Source organism: Urocampus carinirostris, chromosome 2 (assembly GCF_059441175.1).
Source record: "Urocampus carinirostris isolate Australia breed hairy pipefish chromosome 2, RoL_Ucar_1.0, whole genome shotgun sequence".
Classification (NCBI taxonomy): Eukaryota; Metazoa; Chordata; class Actinopteri; order Syngnathiformes; family Syngnathidae; genus Urocampus; species Urocampus carinirostris.
Genome location: NC_142350.1, coordinates 52904559 through 52921122, shown reverse-complemented (window position 1 = coordinate 52921122; position 16564 = coordinate 52904559). Strand labels below are relative to the sequence as shown.

General features: G+C 38.6%; 2 protein-coding genes and 1 long non-coding RNA gene across 4 annotated transcripts in view; 1 reads left to right on the top strand and 2 right to left on the bottom strand.

Annotated features, from left to right (window-relative positions):
- The window catches only part of mnmip1 (manchette microtubule inner protein 1), a 12529-nt gene extending 8909 nt beyond the window's left edge, over positions 1-3620 (bottom strand). Inside the window, exons 1-9 of the mRNA XM_088327063.1 lie at positions 3444-3620; positions 2948-3105; positions 2794-2851; positions 2616-2725; positions 2260-2350; positions 1804-1865; positions 1695-1734; positions 781-875; positions 148-249 (exon numbers count right to left, since the gene is read on the bottom strand). Coding sequence (XP_088183189.1) covers positions 148-249; positions 781-875; positions 1695-1734; positions 1804-1865; positions 2260-2350; positions 2616-2725; positions 2794-2851; positions 2948-3105; positions 3444-3447 — 720 coding nt within the window. The 5' untranslated portion in view covers positions 3448-3620. The remainder of the gene's footprint in view (positions 1-147; positions 250-780; positions 876-1694; positions 1735-1803; positions 1866-2259; positions 2351-2615; positions 2726-2793; positions 2852-2947; positions 3106-3443) is intronic.
- LOC148372482 (uncharacterized) overlaps positions 1-8761 on the top strand; it is a 21024-nt gene extending 12263 nt beyond the window's left edge. Inside the window, exons 2-3 of the long non-coding RNA XR_015849541.1 lie at positions 5987-6119; positions 8616-8761. This is a non-coding gene — a long non-coding RNA (uncharacterized LOC148372482). The remainder of the gene's footprint in view (positions 1-5986; positions 6120-8615) is intronic.
- On the bottom strand, positions 4114-16564 carry thrap3a (thyroid hormone receptor associated protein 3a). Of its 2 annotated transcripts, none has more exons than XM_088327064.1 (11): positions 16455-16564; positions 11354-11519; positions 9584-10429; positions 8866-9483; positions 8600-8772; positions 7646-7757; positions 7319-7403; positions 6191-6348; positions 5955-6105; positions 5415-5546; positions 4114-5333 (listed from the first exon to the last, which is right to left on the bottom strand). In XM_088327064.1, exons 2-11 carry the CDS (start codon positions 11488-11490, stop codon positions 5103-5105), a joined length of 2643 nt encoding a protein of 880 aa, XP_088183190.1. In that variant the 5' UTR covers positions 11491-11519; positions 16455-16564; the 3' UTR covers positions 4114-5102. The 2 variants fall into 2 exon arrangements, with proteins under 2 accessions (XP_088183190.1, XP_088183191.1); XM_088327065.1 differs by having other exon boundaries at positions 5955-6075.

Genomic DNA, 16564 nt, shown 5'->3' with positions numbered 1-16564 from the left:
TTAAAATACAATTTTGCTTTTGTTGAGATCTTTGAGTTTTTCCTTGCCCTCATGTAGGTTTTAGATCAGGGGATGATGTAATAATAGTCTGGTTTGGAAAAATCTGTGGTCTGTGCAAATGAACTTGACTTGACTTGATTCATTTACCTTCAGACTGTTGATCGGCGGTATAACCATCACAAAGTTATCAGGAAAAAATCCACAGCGTCCGTTGAGCTCGCCCTCCCACCAACCGTCATCTTCTGTGTCCTTCCCAAAAAAAAAAAGGAAAGGGGATTTACCTCGAAAGACACCCTTGCTATTTATGAAACCTAAAGTGTTCTTTTTTAGATAACCCCTAATGCAGGGGTCTCCATCAGTGTGCCAGCATGCACCGGGTAGCCACACCTAAGGATAGTTGTACTGAAAAAAGTTCACCAGTGCTGGGTCATTCTGATTTTCTATTCAAATGATTTTTTTTTAGCAGTTGGCTGAGTCTATTTAACCCTACTTCCATCAATAATCCTGGCAATAACATAGTAATAGCACGAGGTAAACAGAGCAAAAACCCCATTTGAAATTATTCAAACTTATCTTGAAATATACAATACATCTTTCAAATGTCTCATGAATGACACATTCATCAACGCTTTCACGTGTCTTATGGCATGCGATTTTCTAGAAAGGTTCAACTGGTTCGGCTGGTTTTAACAAAATAACAACAGCATTAAAACAGATGGACACATCGAGTCGAGCAGAATGTCGTCGATCAAGAATGTAACGTAACAGATGTTCTTGAACCTTTCTGAGTATGACGACGACATCCCCAATCTTCAAATCCAACTCGTCTTCCGCTTTGGCCTTGTAATCGAACATGACTTGACAACATTCCACCACTGAGGGAAGACGAAAGATTACACGTCACACATTGATTTTACGGGATTAAACATGTTGGTAAATATGTTGTTTTCAACTTGTCTCAGATATTTCAATCCTGTAACTGGTTATATTATGCATGGCTTAATTTTTCCCTAATAAAAATATTTGTGTGCAAACTAACATGCAAAAATATAATTTACAAATTTTTTTTAAAATGGAACTGGTATATTCGATATTCATATATAAGTCATTGAACCATGCTTGTAAACCAAGTAGTTAGTATTTGAAATATAATCATTTGAATTCAATATATTTGATAAAGATGTATTTTTTCCTGGTTAACATTGTCAGGTTTTGTGTTTACTTTTGACCATATTTGCATTTACTAAATGGCAATGTCAATCAAAACGAGCTTGAAGTTTGTAAAAGATGCAATACATTGAGCATAATTTTTGTTTTGTTTTCGATCAGGGGAGAGTCGAGGATGGTTTTAAATTTTTTTAGCTTTCTTCATTCAAATATGTGCATTCCTATTCATTTAAAAAAGGTGATTATTGCAGAGAAAAATCAATCGTAAAAGTGTAGTTGTCATCAAGCGTGTCGCGTACTAATATAGAGCTTAACACTGGAAAACCCCCAACACGTGACAGTACACCTACGTCAAATCCATTACACATATTATAGATGACCTCACCCACAGCAAATCCAGTTTCAAATTTTTGTCTTCTCATAAGACTATGAATAGACTTGTCAGTCTAGTTTTTGATGCTGTTTTATTACTTTAGACAGAAATATAACCCATTGAACATCATTTTAGTTTTATTTGTGTAGCCTACCATTTTTTGATTTGCTGCGAACTGTTGTTCTTTGAGACATCTGTAAAATAGATACAAACATCATAAATGGAGCGAGCGATGCGGTCCGTCTGATAATTTTTGCACGTACCTCTTTACTGAAGACTGCATCACTTAGCTTTGGTCTGGCCTTGCTGTCATTGTGTTTGCCATCTTCAGAGAGAAAATCGGTTTAGCACATTCTGACACATTTTTATGTGATTAAGGAACGCAAAATAAAATAGTCTAGCTTTCCAGTCACCAATTTATTGTCAATACATCAGTGATTGTTTGTTACCGGAATTTACCTATGTCAAACTCCATAGGCATTAAATCTTTTGACCATTGTACACTTGTAAGCGATGCGCTTTAGGCTAGTGTGCCATTCCAAATCCCTGACTAGGAGTTTGTCAAAGGATTCACCTCACAAGGGTTACGTCAAACAACGGTTGCTAAGATTGATTGACTTTAAATTGTTATAATAAACATGCTTGCCAACTCAAAAGAATAATGTCAAGCATGTTTTTGGAATGTCCGCCAGATGATTTTTGAGTAGTTGTTGACGCACCTTTAGGGGCGACGAAGATCTCTCTGACAAAGTTGGAGGGAAACGCACCCACTCTGCCACTTTTCATGCCCATCCACCATCCATCTTCAATCTGTCACATTGAAAATAGAACAGATATAGGTAACACCTGAGTTATATAACAAGGGAAACTAGCCATTCTTCAGATTATTGCCAATGGTCTCATTCTACCCGCTCAAGCAAAACTAATTACCCTCGGGGTTTAATTACTCTCACACGTTTACCTGGCAACCAGCACCTGAACCATGACATTGACGAGCACGTCAGTGTATTGCCCTGATTGATCTATGCATTCAATTCTCACAGATATTTGTAGCTTCCGAGTGATTAAACCTTACCTCGCTTATGATTTCAACCGTCTCCCCGACGACCAACGTCAGCTCGTCCTCGTTCACGGCGTTGTAAGAAAACACCACCTTGCATGTCCTTACTTGTTTCATCCTCTTTGCTGGAGAGACGAAAGATTATTTTGCAGCCAACAAGAACGGCATATTTATTCAGGATTAAGATTCGTACTGGTTCGGATGCTTCTTGGTTCACGCATGCTGTCCCCCATCAAATCAACAGGAACCTCCTCCAAAATTCCCACAAATAAACAGCAAAAAGTTTGTGTAAATGCAGATAACCCAAGAAATATCTCGAGTGTAGCACTTTGAGAAATCAATTGGACCTTGACAAATGTGGCTGGGAAGATGCCTCGCTTCCCTCGCACCTCGCCTTCCAACCAGCCTTCCTCACTGGCTTTTTTCACATTTTTCACAACATCTCCCATCCGCACTGTAATCTCGTCCCCCATGGTGCCCTCAAAGTTGATTAGCACCAGAACCTCTATGGAAGCAAGAAACAAGTGGGCAGGTAATTGGATTCCCTTGATAACGTTGTGACATTGCATATTCAGTAACAAACTTTGTTATGTTGTAGACTACATGATGGTAGATATATTTGTCTTTCAGGAGAAAATTTCAATATTCTAGAAGGTTTTGCTAAACTTCTCAAACAAGTTCTTAACAGGTGCTGTCGATTCTCACCTACACACACAGTTCAGTTAAGAAATATAGATTTGTTTTCAAAGAAAATGTTTGTAACTCAGCATTTTTAATTCTTAGCAAACCAAAACAAAATAATGTATTTCACCATCTCCAAAAGAATTCGAGGGTTATGCTCACCCATGGCGTCCAACTTTTTCTCCCTTAGCCTGTTGTGTGTTTTAAGCTATTGTTGCCTGACTTTTTTCCCTCTCGTCAAACATTAACATTCAGCATTTCCTGAGGCTTGTCATTGCAGGTTAAAAGCAAGGAAGAAGGTGGGTGGAGTTTTAAGGAAGGAAGGAGGGAGGGAGTTAGGAAGTCTGCGTACAAGCTGAGAAAAAAACAGGTGGGGCAGGTTTGCTATGGTACAGCTAGGCCAAGTCACCTTATAGGTGCTTATCAGCTTGTTCAAAAGGATATGAAGCATCAACATGCCATGACCATAAAATCGTACATTGTCTATTATATCAGATTTTTGCTTATAGTTAAAAAAACAACTGGAAGAACTGAGGCAGAATTACTTAATTTTGGTAAACATAGAAGATAGTGACAGTTGGGAGGAACTACTGTGATACAACGTATATGACATAATGAAGGAAGTAACCCATGTTAAATAGCTTCCCATGAGTTTTTTTATGCATTCGTCAGAAAACAACACCATGACAAAAATAAGAATCTATGACACGACTATCAATTTCATGTAGATGTCACTACTAGAGGTTCATTTTGTTGTGAAAAGTTTAAAACGACGTGTGTGGCAACACAAGAAATACAAAGTTAAGCGGTGTTGTCATCAGTTTTCAATTTAATAAACCAGTTTTCAAAAACACAAACACCCATGGAACATAGATTTGTATAGAGCCATTGAGTTTCACTATGACACATGCAGGCACACCAGGTTAACTCTTCAAATAGTTCTTTTAAGAGGGTCACATTTGCACAATTTTAAAAAAGTAGACTTTTCATCAACTAAAAAAAAAAAAAAACAATAGTTATAAATATCATAAATTGTACTTATTGATATTTGGACAACAGTGTATGGTTGTAGAAGAAAACTGACAAACAATTTATAATAAACCCTTCAAGATTCTTCATACTTGACTTCTCGGTAAATGTTACAGTTCATTGGTTAAAAAATTTGGCTATTAACGTGATAAGTGGCTTGACAAATATACCTTAACCTAATGCAAATTATACTCAATGAATACCAATTTCTGAGATTTTACATAATTCTATTGACTTTCCCTATTAGCTCAAGCTCCTTATTTGGATAACCGAATTTCAACATTTAAACAGTGTCATAAAAGTAGTTATCATTACACCATTGCCGAGATCCGGCGAATCTTATAGTTGACCTGACTTTTTGATGACCCTTTGCACTTTGGTCCCTTAGTAGATTTGAAAGTTTGATACTTATAATCTACAAAAAAACATCAAGTGTCATGCTGTTTCAACAGTTAAGTCATGTTTATTTGGATAACCTTTAATCAGTCGAAGGTATAGATATATATTTTTTCTGAAATACCAACTGTACCTCAAGGATTTTTTTTCCCTAGTTCAAGCAGTCTTTGGTGTTTTCAAAGCCTTTTGAGAAAAAAGGTTCCGACATAGTATTTTATGAAGCTAGACTACACCAAAGCAAGGCTTGTGAAACAGTTATGTACCATGTAATGACTGTCAGTTAAATGTCAGTCATCCCGCAGAAAGCTAAATCAGATGTAACAGCTCTGGAAATTGTCTTTTATTCCAGCGGATTCAAAAAGGATCCCATTAAACGATCTCTTCAGATAGTGATGCTCAAGTGTTTCCATCTTTCTGGTTTCGTTCTTTAGGGTCGTCAAGCATGCCGCTTTTTTCTCCATTCACCAGGGACCTATTTTGGGCCCATGTGGTGTCTGACGCCCCAGTGTTGGCTTTCCGTATGATAAACCTTGCCCGTCCGCGTGAAAATCCTCGTCCACTGTGTCCTCGCTCCCTTCCGTTGCCCATCCACTTGCTGGCTTCAACCTCAATGTCTCTCTCATCGTGCTATGTTCAGAGACAAAAATACATGAAAGTTTTTCATTTGTCAACACAATTTAGAGCAATATGGGAAGAAACAAGTCTTACTAAGTAGTATGTTCTGCTCTTTGGTGGACTCTCCTGATCCCAGTCTTGTTTTTTGGGTGCTACTACCATGTCTGGATTGCAGTCAGTCTGGTCGTTGCTTCTCTTCCAGCTCCGTCCACAAAATTGTACTTGCTAGAATAGAAACGTCAAATGGTCAAGATTGAAGTTGTGAGACTCAAACTGAAACCTGGTGATGAATCGATTCAGTTGAATACAGTATTGACGTGTTCCGCCACAGGAAATTATCTACAGTCTTTACATTATGTAGACGTTTCACATTGGTTTGTAAGAAGAGAGCGTACTGTAATGCAATGGTCCATTTCCAGGCAGGTACTTTATAATATATAATAGATATAATGCAATAATTTTAAATAATTTCCTTGTTTTCTATGTTTCATTTGTTTACTAGAAGGCTTACTGCTTTAACTCAAGTTGAGTTTTGACTGACAATAAAGCTTCAACACTGCCATATAGCACATATTTTTTAATTGTATATATTCCCTTAGTTTAAGCAGTACAAAATAAACAAATGACACCTACAGATTCTCTCCACCCTGTTTGTTTCTCAGCAGAGGTCCTGTTGAAGCTGTCGTTTTTCCCTTCTGGTTCGGGCAAGTCATCCACATGAGACTTTGAGGAGGAGGAGGATGAGGAGGACGACCTGGAGCGAGAGCACTTATTCTCACTGATCCTACAGGGGAGACGGTACGTGCACATTTCAATGTTATACCACAGTTTGATTGAAAAATCTCAAAAAATAAAGCCATAGAACATACTTTGACTTATTTGAGAACTTTTTTTCAAATTTCTCTTGTTGAGTTTCTGAAGAAACCTCATCATGATTGTAACCTCTTTGGAGGCCAGGGTATTTCTTGCGCCTTTCAATATCCAAGCGCAGGTCTAACGAGTCACCCTTTGTTTTCTCCCCAACATCCTGCGAAATGCAAAATAGGACACAGTGTCGTGGACAGACTTTAAATAGACATGCAGATGCTGTTATATCTGTAAAGATCATTTGTAAGATAAACTTAATAGTTTAATGGAAACATGAATCAAACAACAACTTTGTAAATAGGAAAAACTTGTCGTATTTTTCGTTGGGCTTGGGAAAATTTCATTTCATTTATGCCCGTGTTTTTGTTTTGTTTTGTTTTACCTTGACCATCTTTAACAAAATCACAATTATAATTTAAGCTGCTTATTGAACAGAAATCTTTTCAGGTAAAAGACATTATAAAATCTGGATCAAGGACAGTCATGTATTATCCAAATCAAACAAGTCACTAATGATTTATTATGTTTAAGAATTACAACTGGAACTAACATCAAACCGCGAGATGACGAACTGCTGCGCTAAAATTCTGACAAAGACATGGTTAAACTTATCTATCCCGGCTGACGCTCAAGGAAACTGCGGGTCAGATGTATCGACATTTCGTTCTGTATACACGTGTACACAAATGACAATAAAGTATATCTGAATCTGAATTCTGCACACAAAAGGGGAAACCAGTCTTGTGTTTTTCCTAATAGTAAACAAGCTCATCGTTTATAGGTTAATACTTGAACAATTTAATTGCCGAGTTTGATGCTAAATGTAAACTGTAAGCAGAGTTTGCAATTTCGTATTCGTTTTCAATATTTGCATTGTTTTGATACTTACAAAGACAATTAGTCCCTTGAACAGCTTGGGTACTGTGGCATCCCCGTTTTGACTTTACTCTTACTCATTAGCCTCAGGTTAGGCTTGGGCCAACACAACAACCAACTCAACACAGAATGTCAAAACGCCACATTGTCATTCAACTCATGGGAGGGCAGCACTCTAAAGGCATCTGGCTTTCTCACTGGTTTGCCATTTTGTTTGCCCTGTTTATACGTCATACTGCTAAATATTCAGTCACCTTGATAGTGCCATCCTCTGAGCTTTTCAATGCCTCAAAAACCTGTGAGTGTTTCGTAAAAGCACTTGGTGACAGGTCAATTCTCCTGCAAGGGGACGACACAACAAAACCATTAAGACGGTGCACGTGCAGTGTGGTTTGTTTGCCAAACTGAGTTATGGCGACAACATCAGACGAATGGATAACTGACCTCCAACAAAAAAACAAAAACAAACAACTGTTAAGGTAGAACAGAGGAGTGAAATACCTCAATATTGCTTTTAAAATAGGAGGTGAAGCCACAGCACACTGAAGGGTGAGAGTAATTCACTCACGGAGCGACTCTACCTGTGAATTTCTGGGCTTTTTCTCCGCTTCAAGGTCTCCCTTTCTGCAGCTTGTCTTTTGTAAATGGTGAATCTCTCATTAAGAGTCGTCCGGCACGATACAAAATGTTGAGCTGCAAGAAGATTGAATACATTAATTTTACTCCCCATACGAAAAACGTGGTTGCAAGTGAAACAATAGAATTATGTACATGTCCATTTTTATGGAATAAGTCAATCGGAGGTTGACCCATGGTGTTCGGCTTTTGCTCTACAAAATATCCCTTTTCAAACTGGGTCTGTAGACAAGGGACTGTTGGGCTTGTGTTGGTTCATAAAAAGCTCAATCAAAAGTTAATTGCTCTCTGGTCACTTTTGACCAATGAAGACAAAGTTCTGTGTAAACAAAGACATGAATTGAGCAGTGTTGTGTTAAGGGTCTTAATGTGACTGCTTAAGAGTACAAAAAAATTACTTTAAACATTGGGTACATTTACATTCAGGCGATAATCCAATTGGAAACAGAATATTGACAGTAATCCAATTAAAGCCATGTTTACGTGCACAATAGTCCAAATTAAGGTCTGAGTCCGTCTGTGAATAATCCAATTTCAACAGTTGGGTTTGTCGCATAACTTTACGGTTACACGTGAATGTCTACACATTTAAGTAAGATGATTGCCTGTGTGCATCCTTAGTTTGTCTCATCTGGGATATATCCATACACCAGATCATTGTGGGACTTGAAGTTTAGAATTTTTTAAGTTCTCTTTAACCACTAAAACAACCCATCAAATAGACTGCTTTGCCAGGCAATGTGAAACAGTGTTATTGTAAAAATTATTTGGAAATAGGTGGGTTGGAGTGTATTTCTCCCAAAACCAAATAGACTGCTTTGCCAGGCACTGTGAAATAGTGTTATTGTAAAAATTATTTGGAAATAGGTGGGTTGGAGTGTATTTCTCCCAAAACTGACCTCTGACATGGTGCAGGATGGCCACAATATGCTGAGCAAACAGCTCAGAGGGAGTTCTCTGCATTGGAGTGGCCTGAACATGTTGAAAGATAGAGCGGAACTCCTGGCCTCTCTTTGAGGACTGCACCAGGTCCTGGGACATTTGTCGCTCCTGAGCCAAAGTATCTGAAGTGCTGAGCATGGTAAAAAAGATGGTATGAGTCAAATATGAATGGTGTGGCAGAAGGTTGACAGTACAATCTCCAAAGAAGAAAATTATTGTTTACCCAATCAAGCTGTCTCCAAGGAAATTCATTCTGACATGTATCTCAGGTTTTCTTACAGACAGCACTGGTGAGTCTTCTTCTGTCATCGTAAGTATCTCCCTAGCAGAGGCTCTCATCGACAGTGGCGTGTGAGGCATGGAGGTAGATTTAGATATATTGCTGGATTTGCCACAGAGTTCTTCAAACGTTTTCAGCATTTCCTGCCGGGCAATGGCAGCTGTTTTATGAGTTGTGTGTCTTTCCTTCCCGTCAGGTTCATCGTCGGCTCCTGGTGAGGAGGCCACACTTTGCCATCTGTTGAAAGACTTTTCCAACATCACCCTGGACATATGAATGTTTGGGGTTGTGTTGCTAGGGTCCTCATCTTGCCTGTCTTTGTTTAGTGACTTTGAGTGAGGTTTGCGAAGCGTGTTTTCCTCTGCGGTATCAGACTGAGGAGAATCTTCTAGTAGATGGTTTAAAGGCACTTTAGCATTCAGCTCTTCTTTGTAGTGCTTTGATGGTGGCTCAGTGAACCCTGCAGGTGTTGGACCATTGCCTTGTTCCTCATCAGTATTTTTCTCTGTGCCCCTGTTTTCATTGGTGGCTTTATTTTTTTTACTGTGTTCCTTCAGAAACCTAAAGGTAACAGTTAAAGAGACCAAAAGAGACAAATTGAACATAACTTTAGATAGAACAAATCATTTCATGCAAATAAGTTATTTAAATTCATTCTTACTCTCTAAAAGCAATGGAGATGGCCGTTTTGTCTCCATTTGGGAATTCCTCGCTCTTAAAAATATCAAGGCTGGAAAGCATCTGGTTGAGAGTTTCCTGTGACAAAATGTTTTTTGAGGGTGCAACACACAGCGTCTGCCAATGGGACACAACATTGTTCGTGTCATTTGGGTTCTGGATTGTGGTGCCAGCCTCGTTTTGGCTGTTTTGGACATTGACAGCAGGACTCTCTGAACTAGCTTTTGTTGGACTGCCGTTGCATTCCGTTAGGACTTGCCAGCCCCCCTCAGTTAACCCATCACTTTGACATTTTTGGGCATTTCCCATTCCCATTTGCTCTCCATCTGACTCTTCTTTCTGAGCCTCTTTGGAGCCCAAGCGTTCCTCAATTACTTTGTTTGAGTTCTGATTTCCAACCAAAGAGGCTTTGGGAGATGAGCCGTGAGAGGAAGCATTAGAATGCTGTGATTGCTTGGATGATGGAGTGAGGGATCGATCAGAGTGATGTGATGGTCCAGGATGAGGGGGGCTTCCAGAGGATTTCTGGAGGTAGGGTTGACCCCTGGACTGGTTTTGGTGCTGCTGCTTTTGCAGCTTCTGGGGGTTCTGCTTGAAGCCTTTCCAGTTATTACGAAAATTATTATTGCTATTATGGTAGCCTCTCCCGCCTCCTCTGCCACCACCGCGTTGGTATTGTCCACGTGAGAAGTAGCCCCGTCCTCTGCCTCGGTAGTTGTATGGCCTCCGGAATCCACGGTGGTAGCCCCGGAACTCACGGCTGCTCTGGTATTTCTTGTCGCGGTTATAAAATGGTGATTGAGATCTTGAGCGAGACCGTGACCTAGAACTGCAAGAACAATAAAAACACTTTATTTTTGAGGTCTTGAGCAGTACACCTGACCTTATGCACCAAAGATAATTTGTACCAATAATTGGATTTTAGCAGTTGTACAATGTAAAGAAATATTTGTTCAGGGATTTGAGCTTGGATCATACGATTTTGTCTTTTTTATTAAAGTTTTTCCTTCCGACACTTTGTGTACTGGCACAATGTTCCACATGGTGGCTCTGGTGCTCCTCTCATGTGCGCCAGTCAAGCTTCAACAAAAAATATACAGTACTCTTCAAATTTCTGACCACAGTCCTGTAATGTTATCTCCACAGTTTGTGTGTGCAATGCACATTTTTTGACTCCCCTCTGGTACATGGATGTTTCATGTCTTGTAGAGACATTACGTTCTCACGTCTCAGACTCTGTAGAACTCAATACTTTAACTGTTTTAAAATGTTTAAGATGTTTTAAGATCACCTTTAACAATGCATGACATTGTACTCTCATTCTTTCCACAAGAGAATGAGCTTAAAATGAACTTTGCTGGTATGCCAAAATAAACAAACGCATCCAACCAGCAGCAACAAAAAAGACAAAGATGTGAAAGAGATACTTAGAGTTGGCAAAATGCAAAGTAAACTCACCGCGTTCTTTTTTTCATTGGAATACCGAGCGTTTCACAAGGCAGCACACTGAGCTGCTCTGCACACTTAATGACAGTGAGTTGCTTCTACACTCCAGCTGTGTCACATGGGCCAAACAGAGGAGGAGCGTTCTACTCAAATCCTTTTTGACCCTATGCTTGCCGGTAATCAGGGCTAACCAATCAGTGGAGAGATGTACAATGGCAAGATCCACTGGGGAAGGCTATAGAATGTTATCACCCCAAGGCAAGTTTTTGTTTTGTTGTTACAAGTCATGGTAATCAAGGTGGTCTACCTGTATCGACGTCTTCTTGAACGTGATTGTGAGTGACTTCTTCGAGACTTTGAAGTGGACCGAGATCTGGAGCGTGATCGAGACCGGGATCTTGTGTGGCTCCGAGAACGAGATGCTGATCTCAGGGCTCTGGACATCCCCACCGGCAGGCCAGCAGCACCTCAAACTTTAATAGAATAAAAATAGTCCTCTTCAACTAGTGTCTAAAAAATATATGCACAAACAGAATAAGACCACGGTCAGTACAACTGTTAAAATGTGTTCATTAGTATCATCGTGTAAAATAAAGCAAAATTTGAAATAAAAGATTAAAAAAAATCTGAAAATGTAAAAAAGTTTTGAAGAAAATACAATTCAGTGGAGAAGTCTCCAAAGACCATGTAAAACAATGCATAGTGTTGTCGGGCATTAAGCCACATCCTGTTTTTATTCAGACACGGTTTCTTTTTTGCATAAGAGGTGAAATTCCCTTTGTCACCTGACTACCGTACTACCACTCGCCATTGTCTTCACCACATAGAAAATTACACAGTAATTTACACACAGTCTAAAACTGAAGTCTGTCTGCACACAATCTATTTTTGTAATCTATCATTTCTTCGTCATCCCAAAATCTGAAGTCTACAGTCCCAAACACTGACTTGCCTGGACATTGTGGTGCCAAGCATTATGATATTATTGACACATGAAAACAGTATTCATTTGAACAAAGTCTAATGATTTTTAACTCGTGGTCCAATGTAAAGCAACGGCATCTGCAATAGCTGTCTGAGTTATGCTATCCATAGAAATCACAACATTCAAGAACAAACTATCCTTTTATTGGCTGAGGTCTAAGGTTTGCGTGGTATTAAAACACAATTGTAACAGTAATTGATTTTGGAAGAAAAACTACTAACTGTTATTTCAAAAGTCTAACAGCCTATTATGTTGTGGTCCCTGTTTGTATATGTGCTACTACTTTGGTAAGTATCAAAACCGATCTGTCTCCCCCATCACCTGCCAAGCCCCCACCTCCTTTTTCTTCATAAGCACTATAAACATACTGCTTTCCCCGGTCACTGGCACTTTGTTGTATTTGGCTTTCAGGCTGCAGTTTCCTAAAGGCTGCAGTCTGAACTGAGCATTCATGAAGCTTAGCCTGCATATTTCAAAGTTTGACATTCACATGTGTTTCTTTAACTACTAAAATGGTAGACTGTTTTTTGTTCTTTACATATCAGATCTCATCTGGAGATGTCCGCAGCAGTAGTTGTCCTGGAACATCTGGATCACGTTGAAAATGTTCTTTACAACCAGGTGACAATAAGCTTCCTCTGCAAACTGCAATTTGAATGTTTTTGTTCTGTGTGCTACCTTTACCAGCAGTTGGCACTGTCGCGTCTCAGCAATATTTTTGAGGGTTCAAATCTCTGTCATATTGGCTTCTTTGTCTCCGGGTGCTATGACCGCTCCTTCCTTCTGACAAGATGCACTTTTTATTGTGGGTCAAAGTATCAGCACTCCTATCCATCCATGGTGTACCCGTTAATGTTGTTTTTAAAATTAACACTTTTTCCAGTTTTTAGTTTGTTTTCAATGGTGTAATCATATATATGTACTATCAGCATGTGAAAATTATGTTACAAAGCCAGTAGTATCATAACAAAAACAATGGTCTGTTTCTCACTAGCACCTTTTACAGTATGCCTGTTCTACCCTCTGAAGTTATATTCTAGCCGTAACAGTGCCTGGATGAGTTCCAATGTACACCAAAGTCATCCAGTCTCGGATCAGGGGTACAATGTTTCATTCTTAGTCAGTCCAATTCTAACCAGTCCATTGAGAAAATGTCTATCATAAATCTTTTACATTGCTATACTTTACTACTTTTGAATATTGTGTATAACCAGCATCTGTATAAGATATAAAACCCTTGTTTACATTGCCAACAAAAGTTTGAAGTGTGACTAACACAAAAAACGAACTTCTGTCACAGCTCCTTTGTAAGTTTGGCAACTATGGGCCTGATGCCAATTTCAATTTTTTTTTTTTAAGTCCCTTTAACACAAGATTAAAATAGCCTATGAAACACAATAGTCAATGTGACAGGGCATTGTTATTATTAAACTCTGAAGATCGACTTTATCACTTTAGTCATGCATTTTTCAGTTCTGAATAATTAAGGCCTAATGCACAACTACTCAAACAAATAACTTTGTCCTTGTCAAAACGTTTTTATGTTATCTGTTAAATTGAATAGATATCCCCGTGCAGCTGGTCCTCCAACTTCACAAACTTTTTCGTCCGTCTAATCACTGAGATTTTAGCCTCTTAAGGGAGCCTGCGGCATGTTGGTCCTTTTAATGAGCCAGCTCTGGACTTGCTCACCAACACGGACCGCAACGGCACTTGTGAAACCTTTTTCATGGATTCGAAGGTAATGAACTGGTCATGTTAAAGATCTAACTTGATGACACTCAGAGCAGTATGAACAATAATCTATAATCTCACGAGAGAAAAACAGAACCTACATGTTTTATAAACAAAGTTGAAATAAGTGTAACAAGATTATGCGGAGAGGTTGGTGTCTCACTGGACAATTTAAAACAAACATATATTTTTTTAAATTGTGTTATTTTTTGGGTGTTTCAAGACAGAAATTGTGTTATGAACTTTACACAGAGGTACACGGACACATTTGTGGAAACTAATGAATTTCCTTTAGTAAAAATGCCTTTGTACTGCCACATTTGCTGTTCCACTTGTTGAACACGAAGATCAACTCCACAATCGAAAACAATGTGTTCCTTTTAGTCCAGGACTTCCACAATTCAATAGCCTTGATTTAAAAATTGTACACATTTTCTGTAGGTAGAGCTGGTAATAGCTGAAACGTTACAAGCTTTTTTTGTCGCTGTACCTGAAACAGAATATTGTTATAAACCAGGGTTAAGACATTGAAGATTGAAACTATCCTTTTATAGACACCATGACAGCTGTAGTTTAATTTCACATAATCAACAGCAGACCTGAAACTCGATACACAGCTCTAAGTGCCAGAGAACAAATAGTCCACTCTGTTTCAGGACTAGATCATTTCGGTCGTCACATTTGCCATCCTAAAGCCACATGCATTCCACTACAATTGTCCATTAGAGCAGTCCCTGGTTTACTGTAATGCAACAGACTTTCAACTTCCATGTGAAAACATGCTGAGAAGTTTTGAACTAACAAACAGGGCCTCAGAGAAGATAAGCCATGCTGCTCCCTGCTTGTCTTATTAAACAAAAACAACCGCTCTGCTTTAATTCCAGCCTTTTGTTGGATTTTGCTAAGAACTCAAAAAAGTTCCTGTGTATAGTTGACCGAGTTTTCTCATTCGATTTTCTCCAGACCGTCCTGCAACCTTATGCTAACTCTTTTTGTTGAAATTCAATGTACCGATCGGTGTCAAACAGGCGTCTTTGCGTTGACTCGCTTGTCCGTTGTCACCATGTTTACTCATGAGAAGGACGCCATCAGCTAAAGTTGCTCTTCTCTATTTTGGTCTATGGGCAAGTGACCAGCGATGAGTTATAGCTTCATACTTGCAAAATATGTACCGTTGCCGTTTGTGTTTCCCTTTGGGCCTTGTACTCTGAATGGAGATTTGATAGCCGGGGCGGTCGTCTTTTAAATTAAGTTTGGGATGTACTTGAACAGCAAAACCTATGAAGAATGATTATTTTTCCTTGTAACACTTATCCGCACCTGCTTGTTGATAATTGAATGTTTAAAAAACAAACATTGTATCATGTTGCTTTGGTCAAGGTGGGTGAGTTGTAATATAGTGTGATGATAGTGTTACCGCTCTCAAACTATTAGCTCAATAATCCACAGTTGCATGGTTTTATGTGTATTATATGAATGGCCGTAAGAGGACACTGGGGCAGAGTTAAAAGTACTTATCATTGTGTTAATGTAAGCTCTCATGGACAGTTGGTTTTTATCCAAAAAGGTTACAGTACAGTACATTGAATCTTCCATCCTCGCTGAAAGTTGTGTTGTTTGATCGGTTGACCATACAAATAGATTGATACTTGTGTGCACTGTGTAATGTAAACATATATACATATATTTCCTCACTGTCATACTGACAATATTCTAAAAATGAATGGCAACAATGAAAATAACAAACAGAGGGCAAATGTCATGGTTGACAATTCACAGAGGGGTTTTCTCCCCCACATGAAACAGATAGTACTGTTTTCCGTGTTTACTAGTTGCAAGAGAAGCCTCCTGATCTGACTCGGCACCTTCATCAACTGGTCGTCGCTATTGTCAGTGTAAAGCGAGGTTATGTTACCATTATTACCATGTAAATGTATAAATCATTACTTTTAAACATATTAAAGAAACTTGTGAATTTTGAAGTAATTCACAGATAACAAAATTCTAAGTGACGGTGTTTATTAAAAAATAGTTCTATACCAGGGGTCGCCAACCATTTTCAAGGGGAAAGCTACTTTTAGTTAGTATTTAGCTAAAAGTTCACCGAGTTTTATATGTGTTTCTAAAATAACAATTTATCATGGCATGACTATGTTGCAACTGTGTTATTACCAGGTTAATTATTAGAAGTAGTGCTAAATAGACTGTCAACCGAATCGCTGTTGCTAGTTGAATGTTACCTGTATATTAATTTTGAATGTAAGAAAATATATGTGATGACAAATATTGGAAACAATAATATTTGAATTGTGCATGAAATACATTTTAAGGAATAATATTGATGCAAATGATTTAAATTTTTCACGTTGAAAAAAAAATCTTTGTCAAGCAACCGTTAGGAAAAATTAAAAGTGATGCAATTAGCCTCAATTAAAAGAACTACATAAAATGTGTCGGTCGATTTTAAAGTCACAATCCTTTCAGAACCACAGCACATCAAATTTAACAGTGTGGAGTCTCACTTGGAGCTTATCCTCACTGTATTTTACCACAAACATAGTCATGCAGCGTCATATATGAATCATTACCACTCTCTACTAATTGCCTGCACATGATATCTTAATTTATAGCAACATGCTGAATAGGAAGTCTTGCATTCAAGTGAAAGAAGCACAAAGAAGTCACTTACCGGTCAGTGTTATTTTTTTCCTCAGCTTTTCCTATATGTCATATTCTGATACATCTAAATATTTCACATACATCCCACAGTAGTGTTCCTTGCGTGACTGTGTGTGATCT

What these genes read in the sequence shown, in the direction of transcription:
- thrap3a (XM_088327064.1), bottom strand. Translation starts at nt 11,490, where the DNA reads ATGTCCAGAGCCCTGAGATCAGCATCTCGTTCTCGGAGCCACACAAGA. An exon ending in ATCTCCATTGCTTTTAGAGA is followed by an intron (nt 9,484 to 9,583) that starts GTAAGAATGAAT and finishes TGTTACCTTTAG; the next exon opens with GTTTCTGAAGGAACACAGTA. An exon ending in CTTGGAGACAGCTTGATTGG is followed by an intron (nt 8,773 to 8,865) that starts GTAAACAATAAT and finishes TACCATGCTCAG; the next exon opens with CACTTCAGATACTTTGGCTC.